Source organism: Megalobrama amblycephala, linkage group LG4 (genome assembly GCF_018812025.1).
Source record: "Megalobrama amblycephala isolate DHTTF-2021 linkage group LG4, ASM1881202v1, whole genome shotgun sequence".
In the NCBI taxonomy this organism is placed as follows: domain Eukaryota; kingdom Metazoa; phylum Chordata; class Actinopteri; order Cypriniformes; family Xenocyprididae; genus Megalobrama; species Megalobrama amblycephala.
The window spans coordinates 27,573,359-27,591,736 of record NC_063047.1 but is presented as its reverse complement, the minus strand read 5'-3'; the positions used below and the strand labels follow the sequence as shown (position 1 = coordinate 27,591,736).

Genomic DNA, 18,378 nt, shown 5'->3' with positions numbered 1-18,378 from the left:
CACCTGCTGCCTTAAAAATGTGAGTTAACTCAACTAAACATAAGTTAACTCAACTTGAAAATAACCTTTGTTTCAACTCACAAATAGTCAAGACAATGCATTACTTTAAGTTTAATTTTTAACTTAAAATAATGCATTGTCTTGACTATTCGGGAGTTGAAACAAAGGTTATTTTCAAGTTGAATTAATTCACATTTTTAAGGCAGCAGGTGAACTTTCATTTCTAAGTTTAACCAGCTGAAAATGTTTTACGGCTGTTACATCAAAGCAAATTTGTCAGGTCTAAAAATATTTATGATCCATATTGGTGATTTAGCGATGTATAAAACCATGCAAATCATTTAGTTAAATATTAGTGAGGTCGTACGAATTTGTACAAATTAGCCACCTCGTAAAATACATACTAATTGCCATGAGATAAGGTTGGTTTGATTCAGATTCAGTTAGATGGTCAGTTTACACCCAGATGGTGCAACTTGCCCACTGACTCGGATCAACTTACCCCTAACATAGGGTAAACTGAGCCACGGGAACACTTTTTTTAATAAGAAGCCATATTTTTAGAACCCTTGGTCATACATGTATTCTAAACGTTTAAAATGATAGGAAACATCCTGAAATTACTGTAGACACTTTCATTGTACTTCTGCCTTATTTTTCCTTATCTTGAGGACCACATAAGTAAAAATGACTCATCTTATCCCACTACCTTACAGTTCATAGTGAGCAAGATCAATGGGACGGTGCAAATTTTTTTCCACAACACAATATGCAGATTTTTTTTTTTTTTTTCTACTTCTTACTGTTAAAGACTTTGCACTCATTGTCTTTTGTATTAAAGGCACAATATGTAAGATTTCTGGATTAAAATATCCAAAAACCTCTAGGACAGTGTTATATATTTTGTTGACTTGTACTTACATTATCCCAGATGTTTCCAAGAATGTTTAAATCCAGAGAAATAAACAACTTTGTGTCGCCTATCAATGACATCATTATTATCGATTTCCAGTTTTATTTTGTGGAAACCATGGAAACACCAAAGACGCTTTAATATATATGTTTTATTAGACAAGGGAACAACTGTTTGGATACATTTACAGACAGATAACGAATCATTGTTAAATAGCTCAACACGTTTAGTGTTATTATTGTTGTTTGAATCTCGTTTTCTTGATTTTCCACGAGTACCATGCCTCAGAGAAAAACACTATTTTGTCAAGTAGCTAACATAGCATAATCAGATGTTGCTGTATTTTTAGTAACAGTCATGGAGCATTTTCTCCATCATACAATATGTTTTAAAATTAATTGCATGCCATTTATCAACACAAGCCATCCAGCAATTTTATTAATATGATATTCTAAAATCGATCTAGCTTACTGCAGTGTGCAACAAGTGTCTCACGGCAGCCGCCGAGCGAACGCACAGAGTAACGTTATAACATAACTCTCATTAGTAATCGCTGCTCGTTCAGCTCCCACAACACTTGGTCCTGCTCTGCTTCATGCTACAGTAACGTTAATAATCTCATCCATGAACATGATTTCTGCCAGAGTCCTGTCAGATTCTTTTCCACCGGCTGTGAGTTGAAGACGACATCTCCCATGATTCCACGCTCAAACTCGCCGCTAGGGGTGTAAATCGGACAGTTCATCACGATTCGATACAATATCGATTCTCATAGCCAGCGATTCGATATTTTCCGATACTTCAAAAAGTTCTGCGATACGATTACGATACGATTAATATTTCGATATTTTGAGCCTATTTTACACAACCAGTTAAATTTTTATTAACTCACAACTGCAACCAAAATATATAACAAACATTTATTTCAAAATTTCACATCCTGAACCCTGATTGGGTCATCCACAAATAAAAAATTCACACAGTAATCTAATGACAGCTTATGACATGACAACAGTCAAGAAAGTATTTTAGTTCTGTGCTAAAATGTGTAATGTCAAAAAACTGATAAACAAGGAATACATACACACACACACACAATTAAAAGACATTTCTTTTAAATGTATAGCGCAGGTTTTTAATGAAGCAACAACATATTATAGGTAGGACAAAACAAGACAGGCTATTAATATTCTTTCATTGTGCAAATTTATTATAAAGGCTCCAATACAGAGCGGCACAAAGCACTTATGCGTATCCCGTGTGCAGAATGATGTGCTTGAAGCAACACAGAGTAACAGCGCGCGACGCTATGCGGCAGTTTATTGACCATATTCTTTTAACAGTTTTAATCTCAGTTACTGTGTCTGTGAAGAACGATTCATAGCACTCTATTCTCCAGTGTTGTGATCTAACGGACACTGTTTGAGATGTGTGCGCACTGCTTTTTGCAAGGCTTTAAACACAAGCAAATTATAAACTTTCGTGAAGATTCAGCACTGGCCCGATCAGCCAGTGACAGTTCCATCTGTCCCGAGTGTCTTTCACAAGTTCTGAAAGTTAGTTTAAACGAGAATGCACGCGTTGGCGATAATGCATAGACTGATATTGTGTGAAAATGTGGAGAGTGTTAAAACAAAGGTGCCTCTATAAATAGCCCACAGGTATCGATTTTTTACGCATTGCATCGATGCATCGGATCGTTAGACATTAGATCGATGTATCGATCTATATCGATGTATTGTTACACCCCCTACTCGCCGCCATCAAGCTACGCATTTGTTTTGAATAGGCGACCTCTAGCGGCGAGAAATTACATATTGTGCCTTTAAAATCTGTGTATGCTTTTAACTTTTCATGAAGGGAAATAAATTTGAGATGTTGCTTTAAAATGTGTTGGTGTTCTTGTCATCGTAACTAACTTTAATCCACTAAAACTTTTGTATTATCATACAACAAAACTAGAAAAGTAATGGAAAGGCTTCCTTGAAAAGTAAATATGTAAGTTGAGGCCACTTATCAGAACTTATCAGTGAACAGTGTACGATTGCATAACTTGCTAAGACTAGTCTTACAAGTTGGTCATCAAATATTTTTCTTCAAGACTGGTCCTTTTAAAGTCAGTTACATGAAAGGGTGGATCGGTCTAATTTGAATTGAATAAGTTAGACTGATTACTAGTTGGTGAACTAGCTCTTCAAAGACAGTCTTATAGTGGCTACGTTTATGCAAATGGGCCCAGAAGAGTACAGTAATGTTTCTGAACTTACTTTGCCAATCTAAAACAACGAGTACAATCATGTACAGAGAGCAGTAAACTGAAATAGCTTGTAGACACTTTGATTTTACTTTCATTTTTAAGGCAGCAATTGAACTTAAGTTTGTAAGCTGAAATAGGTGGACATTTTACAGGCTTATTGTTATCAATAGTATAAATTATTACAATTAATATAACAGTATGCACACTTTGGTAAATGTTATTATTATTATTATTATTATTATTTTAAACGTTTTTTTTTTTTTTAATTATTATTATTTCTCTGAAATTTTCTACAGATCCCTACACTCCTGTGCAGGCATTCATTGTATGAATAGTTTAAATAAAAGTAAAACTTGGCTAAATGTTTCATTCTAAATCATTATTAAATGAATTATGCAAAAATTCAGTCATTCACAACAGTCCATATCTCCATCAGCGATGTGTACCTCTAAAATGTCTATCAATCTCTTGTCTAGACATCATTCCAGACAGGTTTTTTGTTCGGGGCTTTCACATGGGCCAGACAGAAGCATGGTAACCCCCTGCCAGCTTCATTCCCATAGCCTCCTCTCTCTCTCTCTCTCTCTCTCTCTCTCTCTCACACACACACACACACACACACACACACACACACACACACTCACTCCTCCTCCTCCTCCTCCTCCTCCTCCTCCTCCTCTCTTCTATCAGCTGATGCCTGAAAATGCCACTGCTGGCCAGGAAGTGCTCCACAAAATAAAAACGAAAGCACACAGAGGATTTAAGTCAACATGCGCTAATGCTCCGGATACTCTCGGGCGCTGGTTAGGTTAGTACATTGCAAACATTACAGGTTGAGTTTACAGTTTAATTATGTTATTTTGAACTGTTTCAGGTGTGGGCTAGCGACTCAGAGTTAGCAGCCCTTCGCGTAAACATTGCGCCGTTTCACGTTGCTGTTTAACGTTAGCTTCCCAAAACAAAACTCAACTTGAAAACAGTTACTTAAAGTAATGAAAGATTTTACACATCTAGCTCGTATCATTTATTATACTAGTTGTTAATGGATTTAGCTTTACAACGAACTCGTCGGCAGCTTCTGCTAGCTGTTTAGCACACTGAACGTTATACGTTATGATCGAAAGCTGAAAATTGCTTATAAAGAAGGTGAGGTCGGAGTGTGTGTGTTTTTATTTAAAAAAAAAAAAAAGTTTTAGGCAATTACAGACGCGTTTAATAAAAATAATCAACTTTCATGTAATATTTGATTTAAAATTAAAGTAGTTTAGGAATACATAACTTGCCTAAACTTTATAACATTATCAGTGTTGTTACACCCTGCTTTACTACCACTACTGTAACACTACTATAACATGCCTTTACATTTTGTGTATGAATTTAATGTAATTAAACATTTTCATACAAAACAATTTTATTTCAAAATAAATCTGGAAACAAATATATAAAAATGAATAAAATATAGAAAATAGAAGTACATTTAAAAGTCATGTTACAGTCTGCATCTCCCAAAAGCATTGTGAGCTGAGTTGATCTTAGAGAACATTGGTGGCAATGGTTCTACAATCTACTTAGGCTAACAACAGTGATTTTTTTGGGAAATCCAGCCCTGGGGAGCGTTTCCCAAAGCCAACTGTGTTCTCAAGTTCCATCATTACCAACACAATTCAACAGAACTTGCAACCGTAGTTGGCTAACCATGCTTTTGGTCATTTGTGATATTAGTAAAGCTTTTTTAAACACGAAGAATAATCTACTGGTTCGTATTATACCAGTTCTGTGCATTAATTAACATCATCTTAAGTTTATGATGTAAAATTATGCTGATTGTTTCGACTTCTCTTGTCACCTGATGAGTCGTATACACCATGACAGTGATTTCACCCTTGTAGCTCTTTTCTAATTTCTAATCAACACTCCCTGGTTTCTTCTTTGTGCAGTTTTGTTTTACCAACCATGCTGTGCGTGTAGTCTTTTCATACTAGTTTTTCAACTCATTTTTCAATTTGTGGGTGAATGCATTTGCATTTATTTGCCTTTATGACGTATTTGTGTTTTTATTCTTTCTCTTATGCTTCTGATCTGTTGTCTGGCAGGTAAAATAAGGAAGAGGAGAAGATGGCACATCAGGGCAGCGGTCAGGCCTGGGGGAAACTGGTAAAAGTTGACGCATCGCCGGGTTCAGAGATATTGCTCATAAATAGAGAATGCACTGTGGGGAGAAAAAAAGGTGCGTTGAACATCATCACTCATTAATGTGTTTGATCATGTTAATTGCTCAATGCTCAGTTTTGTGAAATAATTGTCTCCATTATTTGCTTTTTCCCAAAACTTTGTCAAGTTTTACTTATTAACTTTTATTAGTTATTACTTTTTTCCCCCTCAAGATAATCAGTCTGAAGCGGTGTCTGCATGTATTCAGTGAGCCCATGCCTTTAACAATACTCTCTTTAGTTCAGCAAACGAACCCCCACCCCAGTAATGACAAAGGCGTCTATTGAAGACATGCTCTTGGAATATTAAGTAGTTTTTTTGTGTTGTGCTGGTGTGCAGGGAAAGGTTGTATCCCTTTGACTCTGTCTGTGTCTGTCTGGGTTTGAACGCTGTCTGTTTTCCCGCTTTAATTAATATCAATCCATGTGTCTGTTTGGTTCTGTGCGCTTCACAGTAACATTCGACACTGGTTATTAGCAGAACTGATACGCTTCATTACTACAATAGTCTAATTTTTAACTTTACGTCACATCACGCCACACTATACTTCATTTAAAGCATGCATGCCTAATGTGTCTGGGAGAGAAAAGTAATGGGCCAGGTCAGGAAGAGAAAAGAGAAACGTGCTTTATTAAAGCTGACAAGAAGATGCTTTCGCAACCCATTATGCTTTAGGAAGGTCACATATTTCAGATTCAAGCAGGATAAAATCGTAAGATGTGCCATTTGTCATTTTAGGTTTCACTGCTGTGCACCCTTGTAGAACAAAGCATTTTGTGTTGAAAAGTATATATTTATCATTTCATACGTTCCCTGTGAACTTATCCCGTGACCTTGGTGTTGATAGTACTGTAATGTGAAAATACTTCAGTAATTTTGTTGTTATTAGGGCCTGAGCACCGATGGTGTGAGGACCCTATTAGAATTACTTGGTCAATTATTATTGTTCTCCGAAATGAATTGCATTTTTGAGGGCTTAAACATGCTCAAACTCTTGAAACTTTACACACGTCAGAAGTGGTGAAAATTTATGTCTGATATGGGTTTCAGAATTAGGTGTGGCAAAATGGTTTGATAGTGTGACCTAAAAAAAAAATTCAATTAAGCACCTTCATGCTATGTTTCAACGTACAAGTATGAAATTCAGTACACACATGTAACAGCCCAATACCTACAAAAAAGTCCTGGGTGCAAAATCTGAAAACCCAACAGAAAGTGAGATATTTTAAATTTTCTCTGCAAAATTTGTGCAATTTTTGCCATTTCCAGACAGTGTACTTTAACGAACTCCTCCTAGAGCTTTAATTAGATCAACATCATATTTGGTCAGTCTAAAATAAAGGCCTTTGTGATGTTAAATTGCGAAGATCTTGAGTTTTCGCTGAAGGGCGTGTCCGTAGTGGCCTGACAAAATTCGATGTTTCACCATGAAACAGGAAGTTGTTGTAACTTGGGAATACAATGTCCGATCTGCCCCAAACTTCACATGTTTTATTAGAGTCCTGGCCTGAAGACATCTATATGGAAATATTCAGTTACAGTCATAGCGCCACCTGCGAGCAACAGGAAATGGCATGTTTACACTGTGATTAACTCCTCATAGAGTTTTAAACAGATCAACATCATATTAGGTCAGTTTAATCTTAAGGCCTCAGCGATGTTAAATTATGAAGATCTTTAGTTTTCATTGAAGGGCGTGTCTGTGGCTGACTGACAAAGTCTGATGTTTCGCCATGAAACAGAAAGCTGTTGTAACTCAAGCATACAATGTCCGATCTGCCCCAAACTTCTTTTATAAGAGTCCTGGCCTGAAGACATCTACATGCAAATATTCATTTAGTCATAGCACCACCTGCTGGTAACACGAAATGGCATGCTTTACACTGTAATTCACTCCCTGAAATGCATATAAATATGCCATGAAGTACCAAACATGCCAGAAACAGGTTAAATCATGCAACACTTGGCGAAGTGCTAATGTATGCGATTAACGCCACGAAACAGGAAGTTGTTGTAACTCATACAATGTCTGATCTGCTCCAAACTTCACATGTTTGATAATAGTCCTGGCCTGAAGACATCTACATGGCAATATTCAGTTATAGTCAGAGTGCCACCTGCTGGCAGCAGGAAGTGTGGCACATCAAAATGAATTTGCCATATTTCTCCTATATTTACCCGCTTAAATGCATGTCGGCCACTGTTCACTGTTTTCCTGAGGCCACCAGGTGGCGGTGGCCCCTGGGTGTGAGGGCCCTTGCAACGCAGCCTTAATTATTGTAATTGTTTATTTCCATTACAGTAGTGAGAAATTTGTGAGGAAATTTCACAATGCAAATAATGTTAATGGTCCTAACATTAAGCTTTATTTTCTTCATTCAAAATATATTTTTTGTCATTTTTACAGTTACTGTCAGAGCTAAAGCTTGCCTTTTTGCAGATAAAGGCTTAGGCTGGCATTTGGGACAGGGCCTAAGGGCTTAAGGGCTCTTTTTATTAGTGGAAATTTCTTTTTGTTAAAGGATTATAAAACCTACTATTTTCTGTGGAATAGCACACAGTGATGGATTGTACACGATAAGAAAAAAGAATATATTCCATTTTGATTTATTGTTGATGTGTCTATCATATTCACAGACATATTTTGTTTACAGATTGTGACCTCTCATTTCCGGCTAATAAACTGGTCTCAGGGAATCATTGCAAAATCACTCAAGATCAGCTCTCAGGAAAGGTGTGGCTGGAGGACATGAGGTAATGGATTATTGAATAATTTCATGCCAATATCACGTTCCTGCTCTTTCTATGTATCTATGTATGTATGTTCATATATGTGTTCATGATTTCTTTGTATGACAGCCTGGCCAGAAATTGTGTCCCCACAATCTGCCATGTTTCATTGCTTTATCACAAATAAAACAGTTGACTCTAAGCACAACTGTCCCATATGCTTCCAATTTTTTTTTTTTTTTTTTTTGTACAAATTTATAACAATATTTGCATAAAGGGTGAACATGTACATTTTCTTAGGCCGGACATCACTTTTGGCCAAAGAGGAAGGAGTGTTGTGTAAATTTACAGAAGTGATATTATTTTGGAAGACTACTGTATAACGCTAATGTTCGATTTTAATGCCCATCGAATAAAAACGTCAGTAGTGGCAGCTGGCATTAATTCGTTTTAGTTCTATTAAGTTTTTGCAAATTATACTGAGTGACTTCTAATTACATTGGTAAGTGAATTCAATTAATGACATGCTTGGCCCTGCGGCAAATATATATCCAATTCCCTCATGACATTTAATCATTGCTTTGGTGAATAATTAATTGTAATTTGGTTAATAGTCAGTGGATTGAGATACACTAGTTGATCTGCGCCTGTAGAAACTGTATGTCACATGTATTTGAATGTACGCTAGCTCACCGCCGCTGCTGTACATTTCCATCCAGCTAATTAAGTGAGTGTGTCTGATAGACAGTCGATATGCTGTGTGTTTTACACAATGCTTAATCAGCGTGATGGGAACTGCAAGGATCCCTCCCTCCCTTCTTATTATCCTTTCTTGTACAGCTTTCTATTTGTCATTTTTAACAAGAATTTAACTGAGCACTTTATTATGTCTTTAGTCATTATCTTAAATGAAATAGTCAATATTTAGGTGGATCGGGGGATATCAGGCATTTATTTTAAACACATTGTATGTATGTTTATAAATGGGTAGTTTGTCATCTTCAAAGATGCTAATTTAATATGTTTCAAGTACATCAGAAGACAGTGTGTGGGTATCAGAAATGTGGCCTTGCGGTTAAATGCACATGCTTGGACATGTTGCTCAGGCACGTAGACTGAGTTTGAATCCAGCTTGTGATGTTTCCCGATAACTTTGCTTCCTGTTCTTTGTCCACTGTCCCTAAAAATAAAATTCACAAAAAGGCCATTGATTGGCCTACATCTTTTAGCCTCTGAATAGCACTCTATGCATTCAAAGGGACCATAATTTGTTAACTTATATTACTGTGATGTGTTTGTTTGTATCAGCACCAACGGGACAGTTATCAACATGTCCAAAGTGGTGAAGAAACAGATGCACTTACTGCAGAATGGTGATGTCATTTACTTTGTGTACAGGAAGAATGAGCCAGAGCAAAGTACGTTTTCAGATTTGTTTAGCGTTCTCTGTTTTTGTAGTACAGTTGCTTCCAAACAGATTTGCCACGTCACTCATCTATTTTCTGTTTTGCAGACATTGCTTATGTTTATCAGGCCATCAGGCCACAAGAAAGTGCCTCACAGGACGTTGAAGGTAAACGGCTATTGATTCTAACATTTCATTCATGTGTTTCTGTTTGTTATACATCTGTTCGTTTTGCTATAGCCTGTCAGCAGAGATGACTTGTTGTGTAGTGCTTACACTACACGACAAGGTTTCTTGTCATTTTGTCATAGCAGCACACATACTACACAACACAACGCTGACAAGGTGCACAAACTACAAGACCTTTTGTCAAGAGGCAATCCCCACCAACAGCAAAAAATAAAGTTTTCTTACATAAATTCATGATATTTTTCCATTTATACCTTCTGCACTGTGATTGGCTGTATTAGTTCCACCTCGCCATTGCATCGCACGCACTAAAAGATCCTTTGATGATAATATCAAACAAGTTTGAAAATATTGCAGCATCTGTGACTGCTCGAGACTGGCTCAGATCATGTCACAGACCACAACAAGCACCAATTTGGCTGGGACCCGGGGGTTTTGTCGCAGACCTTGGAAATCTGTCTGCAACAGCAAAATCCGGCCAAAAGTCTTGTATGAGCTTGCCTTTACTACATTTTGAAGATTAGAGAGAGATCACGAAAACATTTATTTTTTCCTTTGGAAGAATGTGATGAATCACTCACAAGTTTTGATTTCATGTTGCCTTGAAATCCCAATTTCACCCCCTCACAATTTTTCTTTTTTGAGTGAACGGTTTCTGTACAGTTTTCTCTTTGTGGTCTCCACAGATGCTGGGAGAGAAGAAGATTCTGATCTGACGGAAACCGAGAGTGAACCAGCACCAGTAGAGCCTGTTATTGTGAAGCCTCTACCTCAGTCTGGGCATGAGGACCCCCAGCCATCTACCTCCAGCTCGTCCTTCCACTTCTACAACATGCCCTTATCTACCTGTTCTGGTAATTACGGTCCACACTTCATATGCACTTTTGTGCAAGTTGCTTTGATAAGAAAGTTATTATTATATAAATTTAAATGCAATGGCTTTTTTTTGGCTGCTGTTCATCTGTGCATTGAGTTTGTCAAATTTACAGTGTTTTACATAGTCAAAAAATGCCTATGTGTACCATTTAGCAGATGTGTCTGCAAAGAAGAACCTAGTCAGTTCTTCGGTTGTTCATAAAGCAGAATCAGAGATGACTGCACCGGCAGGCAGCCCTGGGGAGCCAGTCATGAATCACACCTGCCTGAAGTGGACCTACTGGACTGAGGGAGGACAGCAGACGGAGCCTGAGGTGGAAATACAGAGGAAAAGAAGAAAAATTGACAGAGGTGCTGTAACACAGTTATAGTGGAAAAACGAATAGATGCGATGCATTTTAAATAATTTATGATTTCTGTCTATTTTGAGCTGTCTGAGCATCTGTATTCCAACATGTCAGTGTAACGCATTTAATAGTTGCTAACTTGACAACTTTTTCAGAGTGCATGCTTTGAAAGTGGTTAGAAAACAATCTGGCATCATGATTGAGTGTGTGTGCCTGCCATTTTAGTGAAAGAAATGCAGGAAATGATAGGGTGATGTGTTGGCAGCAGGGTCTGACAGTGTCACAAGGCAGATACAAACCAGTGTCACACTCACAAGCACATGCACTAACTTCTAGACTGCAGCTCTGATGGCTTAAGTGTGTCATGCCATTCAAGTTATCAGTAATGTTTTTTTAAATATTTTTGAAAGAAGTCTCTTTTGCTCACCAAGGCTGCATTTGTTTGATCAAAAATACAGTAATATTATGAAATATTTTTACAGTTTGAAATAAATTCTATTTTAATATATCTTAAAAATGTTATTTATTCCTGTAATGGCAAAGCTGAATTTTTTAGCAACCATTACTCCAGTCTTCAGTGTGGCAAGGTACTTAAGTAACATTTCTTATTATACATTTTTGTTGTGCTGCTTAAAATGTTTGTGGAAACCACAATACATATTTTTCAAGATTCTTTGATGAATAGAAGTTTTAAAGAAAAGAACTTATTTGAAATAGAAATCTCTTGTATCATACATGTAATTACTGCCACTTTTTTTGGATAAAAGTATTAATTTCTTGCTGACTTTTAAACTGTAGTGTATATTTGGTAGTAAAATGTGTTTCAGATCTGTTCTAGAATATGAACACTTTCAAATGTAACGTTTATGTGTCTGTCTGTGTTGCAGATGATCAGAATGGGTTTGGATCTTCTCTCAGTGACTCTGCTGTTTCTGCAGCAGCTCCACAGGTCTCTATCAGAGGAGCAGCGGGAAAAGAGAAAACTGACGGGGCCACAACAGACAAGATGGAAGAATCCCTCACATGCATCGTCTGCCAGGACCTGCTGCATGACTGTGTCAGGTTAGTCAATTGTGCAAAAATCAACATGTCGGTGAGAATAAATCCCTTTCAGTTGTTTTCTTAATGTAAACTTTTATATAAATCCTTTAAAGAAGGATTTAAAAAAGGTGTGTGGAGGCTGAATTTGAATGCATTTTTAATAGTTAATGTGTGTGTGCTTCCATACAGTCTTCAGCCCTGCATGCACACATTTTGCGCTGCCTGTTATTCTGGCTGGATGGAACGTTCCTCCTTCTGCCCCACCTGCCGATGTCCTGTGGAGAGAATCCGTAAAAACCACATTCTCAACAACCTGGTGGAGGCTTACCTTCTCCAGCACCCAGGTACTGTATCACACTTCTATTCTCACTTACTGTTAAGGAATTGTATACAATTATACAAAATGTTTGCAAACTGTTTTTACACTTTTATTTTTAACTTTTAAAATATGAAAAAACCTAGCCAAAGAGACAAATAGTCAGTCAAAGATTTTACAGAGATGTGTTATTTTTTATTTTATGCATATTTGTTGCTAAGAGTTTGCACTTTTAATCCATTAAAACAACTTTGTACAAATAGGATGGTCAGGCATTTATTTTGTCAAAAATACAATAAAAACAGTAAAATATTGTAAAATATTAATACAATTTAAAATGTTTATTATTGTAATATATTGTAAATGTAATTTATTCCTGTGATGCCAAAGATGAATTTTCAGCAGGCATTACAGTCTCATGATGCTTCAGAAGTCATTCTAATATGTGGATTTGGTGCTCAGAAACATTTCTTCTTATTATCAATATTGAAAACAGTTATGCTACTTAATATTTTTGTAGAAACAAGCGTTTTTTAGAGGATTATTTGATGAATGGAATATTTGACATTATAAATGCCTCTCCTGTCACTTAATGCATCTTTGCAGAAAAAAAAGATAGCAATTTCTTTTAAAAAACAGCTGGCTCCCAACTTTTGAACAATTTTTTTGAATTTTGGTCTCAGAGAAGTGTCGGAGTGAAGATGACTTGCGCAGCATGGATGCCCGGAACAAGATCACGCAGGACATGCTGCAGCCTAAAGTCGAGCGCTCCTTCTCAGACGAGGAGGGCAGTTCAGACTATCTGTTTGAACTCTCAGACAATGACAGTGACATTTCCGACCTGAGGTCAGCATCTTTACGCTGTTATCCATTCAGAGTCTTGTGTTTTTGTTAAAAAGGAAGTGCTTGTTATTTATATGCAGTATATTTCACTTCAAGTAGAACTTCCAGGAAAATCCAGTTATCTAGTTATTGTAAAGAATTGTGAATCTCTTGGCTTGATCTTAAAATAGTAGATGTCCAGTAGATTCTAGATATATAGGTACCCATCCTGATGAACTTTGTTTGTTCACAGTCAGCCCTACATGATGTGTCGGCAGTGTCCAGGCTATCGGAAAGAGCTTAGCTCCGCCCTGTGGATCTGTGAGCCTGCTCAATCAGAGGGGCCAGCTAAAGTACCTGGAGACGGCCCCTCCACATCCTCTGATACCTCCACAGGTTATTCATGCTCACACTTGAGCCTAAACGATGCTCTCACACACACCAACAGACACTTCCATGCTATTCTACATTTGCATAAATCAGCTGTATTTCTACTGCAGCTCCTCAGGAATTCAGATGTCCTCCTCAGGGCAGTCACCTCATCTGCACCTGCTGCCTGCAGCCCATGCCTGATCGACGCTTCGAGTACCTTCCCCCTCAGGTGTCCCCGCAGCACTGTGAGTGACCCTGACACCTGTCTATCAATGTCCTCAGGCCTGCTGCAGTCACCTGATGATTTGTTGTCCACTCCTTTGAACAGGTATGGTGTGCCAGAAGCCTTTTTGTCATGTGTACTGGGGCTGCCAGCGGATCGGTTGTCACGGCTGCTTATCACGTTTCATCGGTAGGTTTCTGAGTGGTTAAGATTTCTGTGTAATATTTTTCTGACTGCCTGTGTTATTTTATAATAATGATTATGGATATTTCTCCTCACAGAACTTAACCTTAATGATAAATGTCTGGATGGGGTTTTTAATGGCAATCAATATGAGTCTGAAGTCCTTCAGGTAAGTACGATTTGTTTGCTCATATTTGGGATCAGTATTATTTATATACTAGAGGTTGCACTGACTAGTTGACTTTAAAGGGTTAGTTCACCCAAAAATGAAAATGATGTCATTAATGACTCACCCTCATTTCATTCCACACCCGTAAGACCTTCATTCATCTTCAGAACACAGTTTAAGATATTTTAGATTTAGTCCGAGAGCTTTCTGTCCATCCATTGAAAATGTATGTGGAGTATACTGTCCATGTCCAGAAACGTAATAAAAACATCATCAAAGTAGTCCATGTGACATCAGTGGGTTAGTTAGAAGTTTTGAAGCATCGAAAATACATTTTGGTCCAAAAATAACAAAAACTACGACTTTATTCAGCATTGTATTCTCTTCCGGGTCTGTTGTTCTTCCGGGTTCACGACTCCTCAGTGAACCGCAGCGCACTGCTGACGTAAGACGCTGCTGACGTGTTGTCTGGTGCGCCAGAGTTTCGTTTACAGTCTGAGGGAGACATTTTTCAATGGAGGGACAGAAAGCTCTCGGACTAAATCTAAAATATCTTAAACTGTGTTCCGAAGATGAAAGGAGGTCTTACAGGTTTGGAACGACATGAGGGCGAGTCATTAATGACATCATTTTCATTTTTGGGTGAACTAACCCTTTAATGTGCTTTAAGCTTGACGTTGGCTAGTCCCTGGTCATATAGAGGGCGCAAAAGCATAAAAAAATCTTTGAAGTCCACATTTACACTCAGTTTCCAAATTCTCCGAATTCTCAAATAAAAAAAAAACCAAAAACTTAGAAACTAAAAAGTTCTAGCATATATTTCTTAGTAAGAAAAACACTCAGTTTCACTATTAGCAGAGAGACGCTGCCAGGTAGAATGAATTCACGTGTAATCGCTCCCTCACTAATGTATTCATATAAATGTAATCTTTACTGTGCTACTTTATCTGTATCTGATTTAGAGAGCAGAAATCTGTGCAAAATATAACGACCCAAAGACAAAATAACTAATGAAAATGAGCTGTTATGTAGAAGCAATAGCCATGTGGGCAGTGCTGTGTCATATGCCATAGCTGTGCAACGCGTTCGAGTCTCCGCTGTCAGCTCAAGGTTCAGGCTTACTTGTTAATTAATGATGTCATCAGCGACTAGTCGACGTCGACTTGACTTTCACCACAGAAATGTCGACTTTAAAAAAAATCTGAAGTCGTTCAACCCCTATTATATACTATTATTGCATTTTTGACTGCACTGACATTATTGGATGAGAAGTAAAATTGAACTGAATTGAGCTGGACGATCACTGTTTTCTACAGAGCTGCTTTATGGCTGAATTAAACTTATTTCATAATTGATGAACTTATTTTCATAGTAGTTGAAGAGAGGTGTGCTGTTACTTTTCTAACCAATTTGCCTGATGGATGATAAAATGAGCAAAAAAAATCCCATTGTCTGAACTGTTCCACTTCTGTTTTCTTTAAAAAATGTAAAAAAAAAAAAAAACTAGTTAATTATCAGCATTATCTGGAGGACATTTTACCACCAGAAATCAAAGTTTTAAATTCAAATGTTATTTGAATTCTATAACTCTATTAGCTCTGTTTGTTGATCATTTCTGCTTTCTTTGTGGCAGAACTATTTGACTTCTCGAGGGATGAGCTGGAGGCACATGCTGCAGGAATCACTCCAGGCTGTACAGCAGGGCCTGTACCATCTCTCTGGTAACTGTCTTTTGCTCATATTGAGAATTGTTGTGGATCAGGCATAGGTTCAAGTAAGGGTGATAGAAGGAAAACCATATTGCAATATTCTTAAACATTTTTGGGATATGTTATATTTATCACAATATGCACGTTTTTGTGAAAGAGTGATGGTGGAGTTTCACACAAAGTCCCTTTAAGGCAAGTCATTTCACTGGGCGACCATCTTTAAAACGCCTCTCGGGCAGCTATTCCAGTCATGCAAGTGCAGCTCCTATCTCTTTACATTTTCCAAAGCTGTTCACCAAGCTTATGATTAAATTTCAAACTTGAAATCGCCAGTGAAATCGGATTACAACTGTTTTATTTTTATAATATATATATATATATATATATATATATATATATATATATATATATATATATATATATATATATATATATATATATATATATGCTCAAATCATGACAAAAAACTGCAGTTTTCAGGCTGGACTAGCCAATGCGCATGTGAAGTCATAAGCGTGCGTCTCAGGCAGCTGCAGTGACTTTTATTTAGAAGGCTGGACTTATTCCACCATATTGTGTGTTGCACTTTCTCCCATTCATAGGAGTGCACTGTCTTTATATCTAAAGTCTTTAGCTTTACATCACAGAGATCTCTTTTTCTTACGAGCCCTTATTTTCTCTGAACTTTCTCTGAATTTGTATTTCCCAACTTCAAAATGCATAATTTATTACACCAGCTGACAAATTTCTGCTGATTTGTTTTTTGCTATATCACTCACCTCTCCAAGCAAGAAATTAAGTATACCATTTCATTGAAAGTGTCTCAGGTAAATGCCTTGTTGTAATTCAGTTTGTATTTGCATTTATTTCAGATTACAGAATCACTGCCAACTCTTTCCTGTGCTACTGCTGTGGACTTCGCACTTTTAGAGAACTGGCATACAAATACAGAGAGCGTATTCCTCCGTCAGAGCTGCCAGGTAAGATTCATATGCGTTAAAGTAACACAAAGCTACACAGTCATAGCGTTTATGCCATGCCCCACATCAAGCCAAATCTGTGAAACTAGAGAATAAACTGGAAGTGGGGAAAAGGTGTTTTTGTGTGCAGTAAGTTTGCTTGTTTGTCCACAGATGCTGTGACCACCAGACCAGACTGTTACTGGGGACGCAACTGTCGGACTCAAGTGAAAGCACACCACGCTTTGTAAGTGAGCGACATGTCTCGTCCATCCTCTGAAGCTTTTCATACTTAAATCCACCAGTAGAGGGCAGCTAATGCACATCTATGTAGTGTCAGTCTGCAGTACAACAACATAGACCTGTTTGTTAGTACATTTATATAAAAAGTCTGTAAATGATCATAATACTATATCATAATCATGCTCAATAATTCGGATGACACACAATGATCATTCCTAATCAGTAATTTTGTTTTCTCATCTTTCAGGAAATTCAACCACGTGTGCGAGCAGACACGTTTTAAGAACTAAAGCTGATGGACAGCAGTGGTTTGTGAGGTTGACTTTCTAAGTAGCTTCATCTTTAGCACGCTTCTGCGTAACTGATCTGCTGCGGGCAGGTGTTATACCTGTTTTTCTCCTCTAGATGGCAACTTTACATATGCAACGTCAATCAGATGATGATAAACCGATCATCTTTGAAGTATGGTGTCAACATATGGAAACATTTGATCTGGATCTGCGCTGAGTGTAGAGACAGACACTAATTTTCCATGATGGATTGACTGTCACACTTTCAGTATGCACACTTCATTCCATTATGGATTCATCGCATCTTTGCTTGTAACTGTAAAATGAGACAATGTTGGCAATTTTTATTTTTTTTGCAAAAAGCTTGAGCTTAAACATTATACAATATACAAATTATATAACTAACCTTTGTTGCCTCAGAGTTGACTGTAAGTGTTCTTTGTGTGCTTATTTGCATGTCACATAGTTCTTCCAAATTTTGTCATCTCAGTGTATTACTATTATTATGTACTGCTCAAGACATTTATATGCTACTGAGAACACTGAAAATGATGTATGTTATAAAAAAGGGATGATTGTGTTCTAGAGGTGACTATGATCAAGTGCACTAAACTATTACATGTTAGGTATTCAGCATTGGTAGCTGCATTTTCATTATTTTTCTATGGGCAATAAGCCTGAAGTCAGAGCGTGAAGGTGTGTATTTGTTCTTATTTGCAAGGCTGTTCTAAAAAGGCATATGAGAGATTTTTTTATATATATATAGCACAAGACTGAGGTTTATATCGCACCGCTGGGGATAATCAAGTCGAATCTGATTTATAATAAAGACTTTCGCATATGTCTTATGATTATGGCGTTTTTGCTGTTGCCTCTGGGGAAATGTTTATGAAATTCATATGCAATCAAGGCCAGTTTTAGCTAGTTAGAGTTGCTTTTCCCAGTGTTTTCTTAGGTAGCTAACATATTTTAGTTTTCCTTCCAGTTGCAGGTTTGGTGGGATTATGTAGCTAGATGGTATTCCCATATAATGGCTGTTTAAGTATTTCAATATTTTCTGACTAGGCTAGAGCTGTATTTTTGGACTAGAAAATCATTTTTGTTATTCCCATCTGACCCAAGA

General features: G+C 37.3%; 1 protein-coding gene across 4 annotated transcripts; it reads left to right on the top strand.

Annotated features, from left to right (window-relative positions):
- The first annotated feature begins 3,812 nt into the window (after nucleotides 1-3,812).
- chfr (checkpoint with forkhead and ring finger domains, E3 ubiquitin protein ligase) lies at nucleotides 3,813-18,106 on the top strand. 4 transcript variants are annotated; one of them, XM_048188679.1, is made up of 19 exons: nucleotides 3,814-3,978; nucleotides 5,264-5,397; nucleotides 8,036-8,135; nucleotides 9,420-9,529; nucleotides 9,625-9,684; nucleotides 10,392-10,559; nucleotides 10,735-10,932; nucleotides 11,816-11,990; nucleotides 12,159-12,313; nucleotides 12,969-13,131; nucleotides 13,361-13,503; nucleotides 13,608-13,724; nucleotides 13,808-13,891; nucleotides 13,984-14,054; nucleotides 15,688-15,775; nucleotides 16,636-16,743; nucleotides 16,897-16,969; nucleotides 17,213-17,282; nucleotides 17,371-18,106. In XM_048188679.1, the coding sequence occupies exons 2-18, from the start codon at nucleotides 5,286-5,288 to the stop codon at nucleotides 17,253-17,255; spliced, it is 1,968 nt and encodes a 655-aa protein (XP_048044636.1). In that variant the 5' UTR covers nucleotides 3,814-3,978; nucleotides 5,264-5,285; the 3' UTR covers nucleotides 17,256-17,282; nucleotides 17,371-18,106. The 4 variants fall into 4 exon arrangements, with proteins under 4 accessions (XP_048044638.1, XP_048044636.1, XP_048044635.1 ...); XM_048188681.1 differs by having other exon boundaries at nucleotides 3,813-3,978; nucleotides 10,789-10,932; nucleotides 17,213-18,106; XM_048188678.1 differs by having other exon boundaries at nucleotides 17,213-18,106.
- The last annotated feature ends 272 nt before the right edge of the window (nucleotides 18,107-18,378 follow it).